This window comes from Dichotomopilus funicola, assembly GCF_033296635.1.
Source record: "Dichotomopilus funicola strain CBS 141.50 unplaced genomic scaffold C8A04scaffold_127, whole genome shotgun sequence".
NCBI lineage: Eukaryota > Fungi > Ascomycota > Sordariomycetes > Sordariales > Chaetomiaceae > Dichotomopilus > Dichotomopilus funicola.
The window spans coordinates 18,110-33,825 of NW_026944148.1; the positions used below are offsets into that span (position 1 = coordinate 18,110).

Genomic DNA, 15,716 nt, shown 5'->3' on the forward strand with positions numbered 1-15,716 from the left:
AGGCAGGAGTAGCCATGGGTTCACTTAGTTTGCGCTGAATCGAGTTGGTGGCAGGAACGACCGATCTGATTTTGAGGTGATTGCCACACGAAGTAAAGATGCCCCAAGTCCCCGTAACCTGCGTTTCGGTTTCCAGCACCAGACACACGCATATGACCCCACGAATGCACGATTTCTTGCTTTGTCCGTCGTGCTGTCTCTCGAGATAGATTCCCGATAACCCTCCGGTCAACTCTGAGCGTGCGACCGTCGCCGAGAACTCTAAATGATGTGAGTAGACTTCGGGGCCGGGCGCAATACGGTCGGTCGAGATTGTGCCGGCCCAATTCCGGCTGATACGTCGTATCTGTGCGGTCACATTTCGAATGAGTGATTGAACCGATACGGCATTAGGAATCTTCTGCTCAATAGCTAGAATGACTTTGGAAAGAGGCATTTTGGAAAGAGCGGTTTTAACCATAGGGCGATCGTACCATATTTCCCAAGCTTCTTCAAAGAGACCAGCACACACACAAAGAACAACGACCCGTCTCTACACACAAAGAAGTCCGAAATCAGAATTTTCACAGGAGTCTAACTTGGAAGTTTTTCCGGTTCAGGTAGTACCAAGTTACAACTCAACAATATTGACAAGTTTAGATCCCCACCAACGCCAACCTAGAAACATCACAGAGCCAGTCCATCCATGTAAACAACCCAAGGTATCCGTGTCGCACCTATACACCGATTTGTTCCCCTACGTGTACACACTCTCTGTCCACTGATTCACCTGCAGCCCCTTTTCAGCCATCTCCGCATCTTTGAGAAAATCCAGCGGCATCCACACCAGGTGGCCCTTGATCTTCTCCAGCTTCTGGCGCACTTCCTGCGGTGGAATCATGCGGTCAAAGATGTGACCCGGCTTGACGCCCTTGGCAGGCATGAAGTTGTTGTAGTCGTCGAATGTTTTGACTGGAGAGACAAGTAGTCAATACTGGTTGATACAACAAAAGAGTTGGGAGGTGAAGAATAAAAGAAGAGAAAGGCTTACCGTGATCATCAGGGTCAGCATGGAACAGCTGCCGGAACACCTCAGTATTCTTATCCGCCCGACCCGTCCACATATCCCACAATTCATCGCCCAGCGGGTCCTCCACAAACTTCCACGATTTCTCATCCTTATCCCGCACATCATTCGGCGAGCCATCCCCCGGTGGCTGAGCATTCGGGTCATCGCCCGCATCCAGCGACTGCGGCGGCAGCAAACCCAAGTGTTCACGCCACAAATACCGCCGCAGCGTGGCCGCATGCCACCCAGCCTCAAACGGCTTCCCATCCATGGTGCTGGGGAACCGCCGTGTGTCCTCCATGACAATACTGAGTTCGCTATCGTGGTAGCCCAGCTGGCTGCGGTCGTTAAGGTTACTCGAGCCGCAAACGGCGATGCGGTCGTCAACAAGCAGCAGCTTGCCGTGGATGTACAGCTCCTCCTGGATCCAGTGGTTGACTTCGTCTTCGTCCTCGCCATCCCAGGGGATCTCGGCCAGCGGGGTCTGGTCGGCCATGGCGTGGTGCGCGACGGTAGCTACCGAGTCAGCCCGGTTGTCGCCATCGCCGTCCGCAGCTTCAAACTTGCGTCGCGCATCCATCTCACGCAGCTCACTATCCGGGCGATGCTCGTCGTCCAAGTTCTCCTGTAGCTCTCCGTGAGCACCGCGAACCGGTTTCCCGCTCGGTTTTGTCTCCTCCTCCTTCTGCCCATTGTGCTGCGAGCTCGGCCCACCATCGCCCATGACCTCCTCGGCGTGCGCCCGTTGCACGTCGCGGTACTTAACGCCCGCTTCCTCCTCCTTCTTCTTGACGGTCGACGTCTTGTTCAACCGGTCGTAGCTCCGCAGGTTGAAGAAAAAGATGTACTTGGTCGGGTCAACCCCTTCCTTCCGAATCTGCCCGAAAATGCTGTGCTCGCCCCGGCAGATCGACTTGTACTGGTAGTCCATGATCGCGCGGGTCCCAATGGCCGCGTCGTCACGCAGATCCCCCGCAAACCCAGGGATCGCGGGGATAAGCACGATGATGCGGAACTTACGGTCTTCCTTGGCCGCCCGGAGCACGGCATCAACCATAGCGCGGCCGATGGTGTTCCGGATCGGCGGCTGTTGATCACCCGTGGCCGTGATGAAGAATTGGTTCTCGATGTAAACGTAGTGTTGCGCGTTGCGGATAATCTCGCTGTACGCATTCTGAATCGAGTGGTCAGTGAGAATGCCGCTGGACCAGTCGGCGCTGGACCGCACAATCTGTGCGTGGACACTACCCCGGTCGGCAATCGGCTTGGAATCCAGCGGGCTTAGCGGGTGAAGTGTGTACCCTCCCACGGGGTGCTTGGGCCGTTGCACACCGACGAGATCCTCGTCCGTCTTCTGGCGGCCCTGCAGTTCGATCCACTCGAACCGCTCATCCCGCTTGTACTTGTCGCGCTTGACGAAGTTCCACCGGAGCACAAAGTGCTCGGCGATATCATACACGCACGGCCCGATCACCCCCATCGCCACATCGTGCCAGGGCATGCGGCCGGCCTCTTCCTTGCTCAGCTCGTTCGCCTTCCAGTCGTCGACGTTCTGGAAATCCAGCACGCGGTTGTTATTGAAGTCCTGGCCCGGCCACACCTCGTTGGTCACGCCCTCCGGGTGCATGTCGGAGAGCGCATGTTGATTGTCGTCCCAGCGGCCAAAGCAGAGGTCCAGTCCGCCAATAAAGGCCATCTCATAATCGATGACGATGAACTTCTCGTGGTGGGCCCAGTAGAAGGTCATGTCGGCGGCGTTTTCGAAGACGTTGTGGTCCGGGTGGCGCATGACGGTGATGTTGCCGTATCCAGGGGTGCCTTCGGGGCAGAGCGCTTGTAGGGCGTGCTTGGTGTGCTCCGAGTTGCAGGTCAGGGCGGCCTCGACTTCGCGGTAGACGATGATGTAGATCTTGACGCCGGCTTCGGCTCGGCGTTTTAGGACTTGGTCGAGTCGCCATTCTTGGTTGTAGTAGGGCGGGCGACGGAGGAAGAGCTCGGGGGATAACCACCAGTCGGCGATGTAGATGGTTTCCTCGGCTTGTTCGAGGGCTTCTGATACTGCCTGTCAAGGGGTGTTAGGTTAGTAACGCTATGTGGGGGATCAACTTGGTGGTGACGATGGCTACATGTACATACCCAGAAGTAATCCCGGCCGTCGACATACCACTTGATCATGTTCCCATCTCGCTCAGGGAAATATGACTGAAAGCGGTGCGACTCAGCGATCTTGGTGCGTTTCTCATCACATGCCTTCTCGTGTTCCTCGTCATGGCGATGCTCAGGGTTGAACTAGTCAACAAGTGTCAGTAAGTGCCAGTGGACCCGAACGTCTACTGTGCCATGATCATCTCTGGGGATGCTAGGGGTCATGCAAGGGACATGGTGATCTTACCAAGTTGGCGAACTTGCCGATCGTGTGCCTGGGATGCACTGTCAGTCTTCAATCCACACAATTGACCGTTTGGGGATCTCACTTTTTGTGGATTAATTGCACTTTGGCCTCGTGCAGATTTAGCTTCTCCTTGAGCTCTCGAAAGGGGAGCTTGATCTTTTCCCCGATGCCAGGGCCCTGACTAGCCCCCTCAGCCTTTGCGCCTGTCATTTTTCTAGGATTTGTGATTGGCGTGACGAGAGTTCAGAAAAGGAATTTGACGACCCGCAAGTGGCTGGTCGAGTGTATTTTGGAATTCGAGTGTTTTAGGTGTGTATGTTTAGCCACCAAAGTCTGCACTTACTAGCGATTGGCTCATCGCAATAAGTATAATCAATCGACTTGCGGTTTTCAAACTTCCAGCAGCAAAGGTTTTACGAGGAAATATCATCTTTTGAAGGGCGGTGCGACCGTTAAGTTGGCAGCACAACAAGGATGTCGTCGCAAGTCAAAACGAGATATGACGTCACAGCATCCGGCTCGCGATCGGGTGTTCAGCTGGGCTGAGCGGCCCGTAAACTCGGGGTTGGCCTTTTTTTGCCGTTGCGGCTGCCGGAAATAGCGGCATGCTGCGGCTATGCTACTCGGCGGCTTCCCCGTCGTTCGGGAGCCAATGGGCATAGAGCTCCCCAATGTGGGAGCCCCGAAGTGAGAAATATCAAAATGTCCATGCTCGCGCTGCAAGTCGATTGATTGATCTGAGGTGCACACGAGATGGTCCAGATCAGGACAGGGGTTGCTGCGATGTGGAGCAGGAAGCTTGGGCCAGCCACCTGGCTTTACCCCTTGACAGCTGGGCACGGCGGGGAGGACCCTAGAAATCCGCTTTTACTCCCCTCTCGAGCAAAGTGAACAACAAACACAGAAAGGATACCTCTTTCTAATATGTTAGATATATAGGGTTTATATGACCCTGGAATTGACACAATCCCCCCATGAAACGTAATCTCAATCTATAGTCTGCAAAATATAAGATACCCAAAGTGGCATGTACATGCCGGCGATGGTGCCAGGACTGCGGGGGCGGGGTAGCCACCTAACGGCGGAGCCCACGTTGGTGGGCTGGGCTTGGGTTTCGAGACGTCTCCAACGGAGCTGACCGCCTCCTATTTGAACTTCACCGCAGCCCAAACAAAGCTTCTCCTTCGCTCTCAACACCAACATTTCTTTGCTATCTTCCTCTTCTTCCTTAATACTCAGACACCATGGCGGCTATTGCGGTTGTTCCTGAGGACGGCACTTACCTCGACACCTTCAAGGGGTCCTTCACGCGGGTCCCAATTGATGCCGAGAAAGACAATGCCATCGCGACTACGGAGTTCCTCGAGGCTTCCGAGTCGCTGACTACCATGTTTGGTAAACACTGCCCGGTTTGTAGGGATTTAGGGACCCGGAATAATTTTGCTAACTCGGTTTCCCCAAGACCTCCTCGGCTCGGTCGCTTTCTCTCCTGTGAAGAAGGACTTGCTTGGCAACATTGAGGTTGGTTTTCCCAATCGTCTGTCCAATCCTCAGTTTCACGAGACCCCATACGCCCCCGCCAGATTCCCAAGGATAGCTTGCTAACCTTGCGTTCATATAGAAAGTGAGGAAGAGGCAGCTGGCTGCCCCCCTCGAGTCCGAGAACCTCCAAGACCTCGTCCGCAACGAGCTTAAGTCCAAGTCCCACACCGCCACCGAAGGCCTGCTCTGGCTTGTCCGGCGAGTTGCCCTCCACCCCCAACCTTCAAAACTTCAACCGGAAGATCCCATTGCCTTGGAGAGGCGCAAATCACACACCACGCTAACCCTTTCGCTTCCCCTTAGCGGCCTCGAGTTCACGTGCATCGCCCTCAGCCAGAACCTCGCCAACCACAAACACGAGCTGGCCGACTCCTTCCGCGACGCCTACGGCAAGACGCTCAAGCCACACCATAGCTTCATCATCAAGCCCATCTTCAGCGCCGCCATGGGCGCGTGCCCGTACCGCAAGGACTTCTACGGCAAGCTCGGCACAGACGAGGCTAAAGTGCACGAGGAGCTGGACCTGTACCTCAAGGCTCTCGACAAGATTGTTGGGATTCTTAAGGGTTTCCTTGAGACTAAGGAGGCGAAGTGGTAGGAAAGAAAAACATAATAGGACGCTGCTTGGGGTGACAAAATAGGAGATAATGAATGTGGTTTGGCCTCGGCCGGGAACAAAACACAGAACGGGATATGTGTGTTGGACTACTTACTGTGAGGTGGCGTGTTGTGACTATTTTGACGATGAATATCACCATACCATGAGACTCGGCTAAATTTCATATCTACATGACCCAAGCATTCGAGCCTCTTCGGCCGAAGTCGGGAAATTGCTAGATCTTTATGCTGTTGTCCGCAAACTTCGAAATCTACAGCGCAAGGCTTCCCATCGTTACCACCAGCCTCCCCTTAACCATACAAAGCCCACGGCGTGGGTGCACATGTCGGCAGTACATGCACCAAGTCCAACTTCAAGACCATTCATGACAAAACCGAGGTTGAGACTTCGAAATTAGGGTGGCGTTTGCCGAGTACCATCTGCCCAGCGCCGCCTTCTCCCAAAGCGAGCTCGCAAGCACGGCTAGCTGCCTCGACGTCTGACAAGCGAGGGACCCCTCACCAGAGATGCATTCTACAATTCTAGTTCTTGCCAGATTTGTCCAGTGGAGGTCTGGGGTTAAGCGTCTCGGCAAGATGTAGTGTTACCCCCGATACCAGCCGGGAAAGTGCAGAAATGGACGGCACGTGGGTTCTCGAGCGTTACGGCATAGGTTTGTCGAGGGCGTGTGATGCTTCTCTGCTCTGGAAATTGCCAGGGTAGATAGGCGAGGGGCGTTGAATGGTTTATTATTATTTTTTATCTTTTTTTATTTTTTTTCGTTTTTTGGCCTTTATTTTCAAGCATTGTTTTTCTTCAAGACTTGAGCGGGTCTGTTCATTTTTCATGACGACCTCCTCAAATTCGGTCACCTCCTGCGTCGTGTGTGGTGCCAGGTTCGCTGCCGCTAGCCTGGACTTCCTGTAAGATTGAGACATGTCTCGATACCCGACCTCCATCTGCTGCAACCCTTAACCTCGGAGAGAGACAAAGAGGTTACAACCTGTTTCAGGGCGCCCGTCGAAGGGTGCAGAACTCGAAGTCAACGGGAGGAGTTGGGCTTGGCGACTTGACGTCAGTTGGAGTGGGGTCGGCGGCAGTGGGCTGAAGAATCAACGGCTGACTCCGCAAGTCCGCGTACTCCGCCAAACGCTCACGTTGACAACCGTTCTTGCGCCGAAGCCTTTGGTCCTCAAGTCTCGTTGAATGTCCTCAGTTGAACGCCGGTGGAGTCATCCGGGAACTCGGTGTTTTACTGCGGTGTTCGATGCGCTGTCGATGGAACCGCGTGGCTCCAAACCAGATCAGGACAATCAAGATCGACGAATTCCAGGCTCCAGGAGTGGGGCTTGCAGTCACGGGAAAGAAACAGCAGCCAGTCGCTGTCAACTTTGTCAAGTGGTCTTCATCCGCACCGAGGACCAGGAGTTGAGGAGTGTAAAATGTGTCCGATTGAGTAATGTTGCTTAATGTTCCATCCTCGGACTTGGAGAACTCGGCTTAACTGGCACAGCATGACATGCTTCGGGCTCGACATGGTAAAATCTTTTGTCCGATGTTGCCCTCTTCCCGAGTGGCACAGTAACCAGGCCCGTGGCAAGGAGACCACGGATGAGAAGCCAGCGGCGGGCAACCGCTCCTCCGGGTTCGGGCCTGGGAAAGGGGCCGTATTATGCACAATTGCGGCGTTTTAATGGCCGGGCAGGGTGGCCTGCGGGGAAAGCGGCAAAGAATCTGAACAAAAGTTGGAAAACGAGAACCTGGAAGAGTCGATGCTCAAGATCGCCGACCCAACGATAGGTGATAATTCGCCATGACCGGCATTCTGTGACAAAGAGAGCGAGCGAGCCAGCACGGAGTCCATGACAAACTCCCGGAAGAGAACGGGCACCTCACGTCGGGGTCAACTTGTGGGAGGCACAGAGGGTCTCGTCGCCCAAAGATGCGCTGCCTCTCAAACGAGGCTTTATTCCCTCCTAGGGTACGAAGTAGGTAGTATACTCCGTACACTAGATTCTTCGAGGTTGTCGTGCGGCCGTGGATGGACCCAAGGCAAAAAACGTCAATGGATCGTCGACTCAAGCGGTTTTCCCCCCACAGCGGCCACCCGGCAGCCCAGTCCTCCAGTGCCCCCACCGGGAGGGCGCCTGGCCGACGAGGCTGGGTGCAGCTCTTGGCCGCCTGAGGCCAGCCGTTGATTGGCCACAAGTAGCATCGCCCACCACCCGCTGCCCCACCCTCACGCCCCGCGGCTTCCCGCCTGTCCCCTAGCGCTTCTGCTATAATCCCAGCCTAACTTCGACCGCTCCTCTTCCAAATCCAGAACGCCCGACCTAACTCGTGCCCACCTGTTAACGACATCAACTATCCGCTTCCAGGTCTCTCTCCCCTCCCTCTCGATCCGGATGGCATCACACAGAAAGACAGGCGCGCTCAAGAAGCCGGCGGCCAAGGCGAAAACAAAAAAAGCCGATGGCAAGGCCTGCAAAGGAAAAGGAAAGAAGGCATTGACCGCGCCCGTACTGGGACTCCCGCCCGAAATCGTCCTCCTCATCGACAAACTGCTCGAGCTGCCCGACCGCCTCGCCTTTGGCCGCGCGAATCGATGGTTTTTTTCTATCATTAATCCCGTCTTATATCGCGATAATGTAAAGCTAGCGTCTGCCTCGTCGCTCTTCTGGGGCGCCGAAAACGGCCAGTTGGGCACCCTCAAGCACGCGCTCGCAGCAGGCGCCGATTTGAACACACCCGGGGCAATCCCCCGGAAAGCGGGCGAGCCCGACACGAACGACACCGAAAATGAGACCGACGCAAACGCCGATGCGGACCCGGAGTTTGAGGAACCCGTCATCGACCCACGCCTGCAGCCCTCGTGCACCCCGCTCCACCTCGCGGCCAAGAACGGTCATCGGGACATTGTGGAATGGCTGCTCGACAACGGCGCCGATATCGATGCGCCCTCCTACCGCGTTTGCGAATGCCAGTCTCTCAAATCCAGCCGACACCCCACGCGCCGCCTCTCAGAATGGCCACGCTGGCGCGCCCTGCACACCGCCATGTGCAGTCAGGAACGCATTGTGGCCGAGCTGCTGCTCCATCGCGGGGCTTCGCTTGAGCTCGACGAGGCCACTACCCACAAGCATACCGCTCTTCACTCGGCGGCCGCCCACGGTCTGATTCCCGTCATCAAACTCCTTGCGCTCAGCGACCTCAACCTGGATGTCAACCAGCGCGATGAGTGGGGCAACACGGCCTTGCACTACGTCTCGGAGATTTGGAGCGCGCGCGACTCGGCGGACATCCGAGACACCATCACGAAACTGCTCGCGCTTGGCGCGGACCTTGAAGCTCACAATAATGAGGGCCATACGCCGCTATTAAATGCGTGCTATCGGGGCAACTACGCTGTCGCCCACCGTCTGGTCAACATTGGCGCCAACCCGGATCCTCATCGTCACATTCCCAACTTCCGCGACTACCGTCCGCTATACTACTGCATGCTCCAGCGATCCGAGTTTTTCGACATGGACGATGCGCCGGTTAAGCACGACGAGTTTGAGGGCAACCGGGTTACCCTGATCAAGGCTCTGGTTGAGGGCGGTGCTGATGTCAACGCCAAATTTGACAAGCGCGGTCACCGCGGCGTAACTCCGCTGATGCTGGCTTGCGAGCTGGCCGAGCCCCGCGCTGTCGCCGCTCTCGTCCAATGCGGCGCTGAGATCAACGCACAGGACCGCAACGGGAGGACACCATTATGCTACGCCGTGACCGTCCGAGTTGACCACCGCGGGGAAGTGCCGGAAATTGCTTCGATTATGCTCCGCCACGGTGCGCGCATGGACATTGAGGAGGAGCCTAACAGTAGTCCCCTCGACACCGCTATTAAGCATATCCGGTGGGCGGAGGACGATGTGCTGGAAGCAATGCTGACGGTGGCCGATAAGACAAACCTGACACATAGCAAGCTGAAGGAGGCCCTGAAGAGCTGTGCTTCATGCGGGAACCACAAGGCACTCAAGCTGCTACTCAGCTTCGCGGACCGGGTGTATCAAGTCACCGATGCCGACGTGAAGGAATATATCTGCCGCATCATCGAGCAAAGCGACCCATGGAACCAGATCGAGACGTTCAACTGCATGATGGAATTCGGGCGGCCCGTCTTCACCAACGAGGTTCTGCTGCTCAAGACCATCATGCAGCAGAACCGTGACCTGAGCCTCGCCGTTTTGGAGCGCGGCGTCGCCGTCAGCGAACAGCGCTTCCACGGCGATCAGACATACTTGCATCTAGCTTGCCCCTGGGGCAATCTGGAGGTCGTGCAAGCCTTGTTGGAGCGTGGTGCCGAAGTCGACGTGTTTGACCGAGAGCTCCGCACCCCGTTGTCCATTGCGGTGCGCGAGAACCAGTTCAACATCGCGGTAGCCCTCATGAAAGAGGTTGCCGACCCGTTCCTGACCCCCCCAGACGAGCTGCTCCAAGAGCTCTATTCTGACGAGGAAGATCCGGACGAGTGGCGCTTCGTCAAGCGGCACTACCTGACTGCCTTTGACCTCGCCATCCGCGACGACCGCGTCTCCATCATCCAGGACATCGTCGGGCGCTACGCCCTACCCAATATCCCGCCGCGCACCCGCTTCAGCTATATCCACCGTGCGGCGCAAAACCCCAACTCGGCCATCCTCAAGCTCCTGCTCGACCGCGGCGCCGACCCCAATGGTGGCGAGGACTGCCCTTGCCCGCCTTTTGTCTCGCTCATCCGCCGTGTTTGGGACGCGCCACAACTGCCTGATTCGGCTATCAGCCTGCTGCAGACGGCGAGGATGATACTAGACGGGGATAAGGTGCGCATGCCGCATGAGTTGATAAAGGAGATCGCACTACACGAGTCGGACGATCCGGACAGGCAGGAGATACGCAAGGTGTGCATGCGGGAGCTCAGGATCCGGGTCGACTTGGATTCAAAAGTTGCGACGGCGTCGCTGGCTGCGTCGTTGGGTGATGATGCGTCGGAGTAAAACGGCAAAGCAGCTTGGGTTCACGGCGGTGCCGTATGACGATGATAAACTGGTGTCCTGGAGTCGCCGTTCTCCTTTTTTTCCTCTACTCTATTGCCTTTTTTTACCTCTTTGCATCGGTCAGCGGGACTTGGTATTCTTTTTTTTCCTCAACATCCTTTTCTCCTTCAGTCCTTGTCAAACTTTCAACATCATAATCCCCATCCCAAGGACGGTATGGTATACACAACAATACTCAGGCGACCCAAACACGCACACAAAAAAGACGTACGATAACAATGAATTACAATATCCATGGCAACAACAAGCAACAAGGAATCAATCGATTATGATGATGGATGATGGAATGGGATGGGAAACCCAGGCCGGTAACAGCGGGGAATAGGTATCTCGGATTTGGCTATCACTCAAGGAGCTGCTCACTTCTTTTTTGCTTTTTGCCTTTTTGGGACGGTCAATCGGTCGGCCGGTTGGAACGGCGGGGTATCGCAGTATTTCGGGAAGGAAATGGAATGGAAGGAAAGGAAAGGGAAAGGGGAAGCGGAATAGCTACCTACCTACGTATTATATCCCTGGTCGCTTTGGCTTTTTGTTGTTGTTTTTTCCCACAAAGTTAAATTTTTTACCTCAACTCTTGATGGTCCGATTTTCCCTTTTTTTCGTGTTCTTCCTCGTCTCTCGGGTGGACGGGCGATTTTCTGCTCCCACCGTTTATGTTCCTTTTCTTCTTTTCTCTCTCTTTTTCTCCCTCTCTCTGTGTCTCCTTCCTTGCAGTGTGTGACGATCAGATGCGGACAAATGTTTCGGGGATGGATTCTACGGCTTCTCCCCCAGGTCGGCTTTGGCTCTAACTAAACTTTTGGCTTTTGGCTTTATGTGAATGAGGACTGTTGGGGGAGAGGGAAGAAGAATAAGAAAGCGGTGGTGATAGCGGTGTATATCTATCTATCTTCTGGGAACAACCTGTTGCTTACCTCTGGATTGTTGGTGTCCCCGTTAGCAAAGGGAGTTTGATGAAATTGATGAAGGGTTTTTGCTGATGAGATGTGTTATCTGTGATATGATACTGCTTTGTGGTGAGGGTTGCGGACCCGATGGGGGTTGAGGACTGCTGTTGGTGGTTCCTCGGGTTCGTCATTCACTCCTTCATTGTTTGCTGACACCATCGTAGTCGAAGATGATTATGATATGGTCAGTCAGTACCATGTATAGTACTGGAGGGTACAGCTGACTGTCTAGACTAGCTTCATAAGCAGCCCGCAGGATCACCTCGACTGCCTCGGCCGCGGCCTTGTACAGTCAATGCTGTACCAAGTGTACCCCCTTGATGCTCCGCACCAGCTGCACCAAGATGGCCAGCTAATACCAGCTACCACGCGTTCAATGAATAACCTTGTTGAACAGGCCGACATCACAAGACCATCGCCAAGTCACGGGACTTACGGTTGTGTGTGTGGGTGTCTTTCAGTACCTTCCCCTTGATCATGGAGGTTCCAATTTGTTGTTCTGCGCACAGACTCAACCACTCGGTTCATCTGTTTACACCTTCGTGCGCACTGTAGAATTTGAATTTTTTTTCGTACTATTTAAACCCACGTCGCCCTCGCGCCACTCAAGGTTTTGTTTTTCCTCCTACCAACCCATTTTTCACCACTCTCCCTTCACAACAATTTCCACATCGCCTGCATTCAGAACATTCAAAATGGAATACACACCCTCTCTGCGGGCGTCGTCCGGTCGCGAGATGGAAAATCCATCCGCTCAGCCGTCGTTGCACTGCCGACAGCTGAAGGTAAATCTACTCTCCTGTGGAACCACATCGTTTGAGAATCATGCCTTCACTGATTTGGTCCGTGGCAGATTGTCTGGCGTTGCCCCGACACCACCAGCGGCAAATGCACCAACCCTGTTTCTCAATGACTCGGTGAGTTTCCCGTCTGCTCGTGTAATTTTGAATCATCGTGAACCGCATTCGCCGGCACACATCCACCTTGAATCCTTCCAAAGGGTTTGGACCCCACACCCATGCTGACAGCTTCTTGACGGCCGTGCCGAGCCAGTTAAACCCCCGGGAAATAGACGCGGCGTGGCTGAGGCAGCCGCGACGGCCGCGACAAGGGGCGATCCCACGATGCAACGCTGCGCAGGTTCGGACGCTGCACTGGGTCTGGCGCGGAAATTGGATGGATGGATGGAAAACACGCTCTCTCTTCCTTTCACTCTTTTTTCGGTTCGCTGTGTTCATGAAACTTCGTTGCCGGTGGGAAACCAACTGCGAAGCTTCTTTCCGCTGTAACTCCGGGCTTGACACCTTCGCCCTTTCCCTCTGTGTTCCGCTACGCTAACGAAACATGAACTGATCTCTTGGTGACTCTGCTGTGACACCCACTGAGACTCCCGGACGGCCCGAATCAATCAACCAATCTCTCTATTCGATTCCACGATTTCAACAACCCTCAACCTCATCATCGCCCCTTGGGTTTTTGACCCACGAGCGGGAGTACCCTCGCGCGAGAAGGGAAAACCCCTGTTCCCACGACATCGAAAGTCAACAACAGTTTTACAATCGCGAACGGATTCATCAATGCCCCGATAACCGAACCCAATATTCCCCACCTGCCGGCAAACCGACTGCCCCGCCAGGGCAGTCAATACATAACCAACAATGAGGCTATTCGCCGGCGCGCCCCTCATGCTGGGGCTCGGGTGTACGCTGGCCGCGGCGCTGACCGATGTCCCAACGGTAGATAATTTTCAGCGCCGTGTGTGGGCGACGGCGACGTTGCTGGGGGATTATGTGTACATTGACGGCGGGGAAATCGACCAGCTGGCTAACGGCACAGGGAGTGGGACCTATGCTGGTGAGTACAATGTCACCGAAGAGGAAGAGTGTTAGATCAAAACCTAAACGTCCGGGCTCACAGTCAACTCCACGCTCTCCCTCGACATGTCCAAGTCCTGGAAAAACCTCGACGTAACCTTCCAGTCCATCCGCAAACCCGGCCCCGCCAAGGCCAACGTCGGCCTCTGGACAGACCCCTCAGCCAACACCTTCTACTCCTGGGGCGGCCGCTGGCCGGGCGGCAAAAACATGGTCAAGAACGAGCTCTGGAAGTTCGTCGCCGACGGCAAGGGCGGCGGCGAATGGAGCAAGGAGACCCCCGCGAACCCGACGCTCTTCAGCAGCCTAATGCAGACCGAGTACGCCGCCTATGTCACGGTGGGCAGCACGGGGTATGTCATCAGCGGCGTGGCAGATGCCTGGACACAGGTGGACCATTACTCGGCGGATCCGCTGCCGGGGATGGCGGCGTTTGATATGAAGACCAAGATCTGGCAGAACGGGACGATTAATTTCAGTCCGTTTGGGACGGGGACGCTGAATCAGGGCAGCGCGGTGTATGTGCCAGGGGTTGGGGCCAACGGAGTGGTGTTGGTGTTTGGGGGGTATGCTCCGATTCCGGGGAATGATCTGAATAAGTCGGATGGGCCGCCGTTGGATTTACGGAATATTACGTTTTTTGATCCGGAGACGAAACGGGTGTATTCGCAGGTCACGACGGGGGATATCCCGCCTACGCCGCGCGGGCAGGCGTGTACGGCGGGGTTTTCAACTAAGGATGGGGGGTTTGATATGTAGGTTTGCGATCGTTTGTGGTGGTGTCGTTGTGGCTTTGGTTTACTAACCGCGGCAAGGTTCCTGTTCGGCGGGGTCAATGGCCGGGATCGGTTTACCTACAACGACGCCTACATCTTGAGTGTCCCGGGGTTTGTCTGGCAGAGGGTCCCTGATTCGCTGGGCGGGGAAAGATCTGGCGCTGTACGTCTTCTCAGTTTCTATTTTTCGTTTCTTTTCCTTTTTCGTATACGCTTAACAACGGGTCTTGGCGTTAACTAACACCGGGAAGAAATGCCTTGCCGTAGGCAATCGCCAGGTCCTCAGCATCGGCGGGTCTGGCGACTCGCGGTCCTCAACCGACCCCGCGCCTCAGGGGCTGATGCTCTTCGACATGACGACGCTTCAGTGGAAGGACGACTACGACGCCAATGCGGCCGCGTATGAGCGGAATGCCGATCTCAAGAAGTGGTATAGCAACGGGTATGTCTCCCGCTTCCCCACCTTCTGTCTACTCTATTATATCTCCTAGTCAACCCCAACTAACAATCCCCGAGCTCCCTCGCCAAAATCAACTGGTCCTCCGACGAAGTCAAGTCCCTGTTCGCCGACCTCGTCACCAAACCCACCCCCTCCTCCACAGACGGTTCCTCCCCATCCTCAACGGCCACCAACAGCCCGTTAATAACCGATTCCCCGGACTCCGGCTCATCCACCCCCGTCGGCCCCATCGTCGGCGGCGTCATGGGCGGTGTAGCCGCCGTAGCCTTGGTAGTCGCCGCAGCATGGGTCATGATCCGCCGCCGCCGAAACAGCCTCGCCGCAGCCGCAGCCAACTCTGCCGAGATCAACAACCACATCAACAACAACGATACCAAACACCCCGAAAACGGCCTCTACTACCCCTCCCCCGGAGAAGGCGGCAACAACAAACCCTACGACCCTAACCTCTACCCCCCTAACGGGCCGGGGGCGCGACATATTGTCGAAGCACCTGGGTCTCCGTACCAGTACCAGGAAATGCCTGCGCGCGACGGGCCCGGGTCGGCGTACCCGTTCGGCGGGCCGGCTGAGTTGGCAGGTCAGCCGGGGTCGCCTAATGTGCATCATCCCGTGCAGCATGTGCAGGGGTATGATGCGCAGGGGGCGTATGATGGATATTATGGGGGGGATGGGGGTGGGCATGTTAATCCGGGGCATGTTAATGGGGGGCATGAGCTGGGGGTTGGGAATGAGAACGGGGCTGGGAATGGGAATGGGACGGGTAATGGGAATGGGACGGGGAATGGGACAGTGCAGACGACGTATGGGAGTCCACAGGCGTATGAGAGTCCGGATTCGTATGGGAGTCCACAGTATGGGAGTCCACAGTATGGGAGTCCACAGCATCCACAGCCGTATGGGAGTCCGCAGTCGCATGGGTTTGGGGGGAGGTGATACTGGATTTTGTGTCACTCTATTTACGTGTTTTACTATTTGCTGGTTTTTTTTTTTTTTTTTTTTTT

The 15,716-nt window shown here is 55.5% G+C and overlaps 4 protein-coding genes across 4 annotated transcripts; 3 read left to right on the plus strand and 1 right to left on the minus strand.

Moving 5' to 3' along the window:
* Positions 1-736: 736 nt before the first annotated feature.
* Positions 737-3,650, minus strand: C8A04DRAFT_33332 (uncharacterized protein; the record flags this gene model as incomplete). The annotated part of the gene is made up of 5 exons (XM_062782425.1): positions 737-951; positions 1,031-3,110; positions 3,185-3,337; positions 3,441-3,468; positions 3,523-3,650. 5 exons carry the CDS (start codon positions 3,648-3,650, stop codon positions 737-739), a joined length of 2,604 nt encoding a protein of 867 aa, XP_062632572.1.
* A 1,034-nt stretch (positions 3,651-4,684) lies between these two features.
* C8A04DRAFT_40912 (glycolipid transfer protein domain-containing protein) lies at positions 4,685-5,580 on the plus strand (the record flags this gene model as incomplete). Its single annotated transcript, XM_062785103.1, has 4 exons — positions 4,685-4,835; positions 4,903-4,961; positions 5,062-5,180; positions 5,286-5,580. 4 exons carry the CDS (start codon positions 4,685-4,687, stop codon positions 5,578-5,580), a joined length of 624 nt encoding a protein of 207 aa, XP_062632573.1.
* Positions 5,581-7,985: 2,405 nt separating this feature from the next.
* Positions 7,986-10,595, plus strand: C8A04DRAFT_33334 (ankyrin repeat-containing domain protein; the record flags this gene model as incomplete). Its single annotated transcript, XM_062782426.1, has 1 exon — positions 7,986-10,595. One exon carries the CDS (start codon positions 7,986-7,988, stop codon positions 10,593-10,595), a length of 2,610 nt encoding a protein of 869 aa, XP_062632574.1.
* Positions 10,596-13,260: 2,665 nt separating this feature from the next.
* C8A04DRAFT_33335 (uncharacterized protein) lies at positions 13,261-15,648 on the plus strand (the record flags this gene model as incomplete). The annotated part of the gene is made up of 5 exons (XM_062782427.1): positions 13,261-13,456; positions 13,520-14,231; positions 14,292-14,415; positions 14,504-14,694; positions 14,769-15,648. The coding sequence occupies 5 exons, from the start codon at positions 13,261-13,263 to the stop codon at positions 15,646-15,648; spliced, it is 2,103 nt and encodes a 700-aa protein (XP_062632575.1).
* Positions 15,649-15,716: the final 68 nt, after the last annotated feature.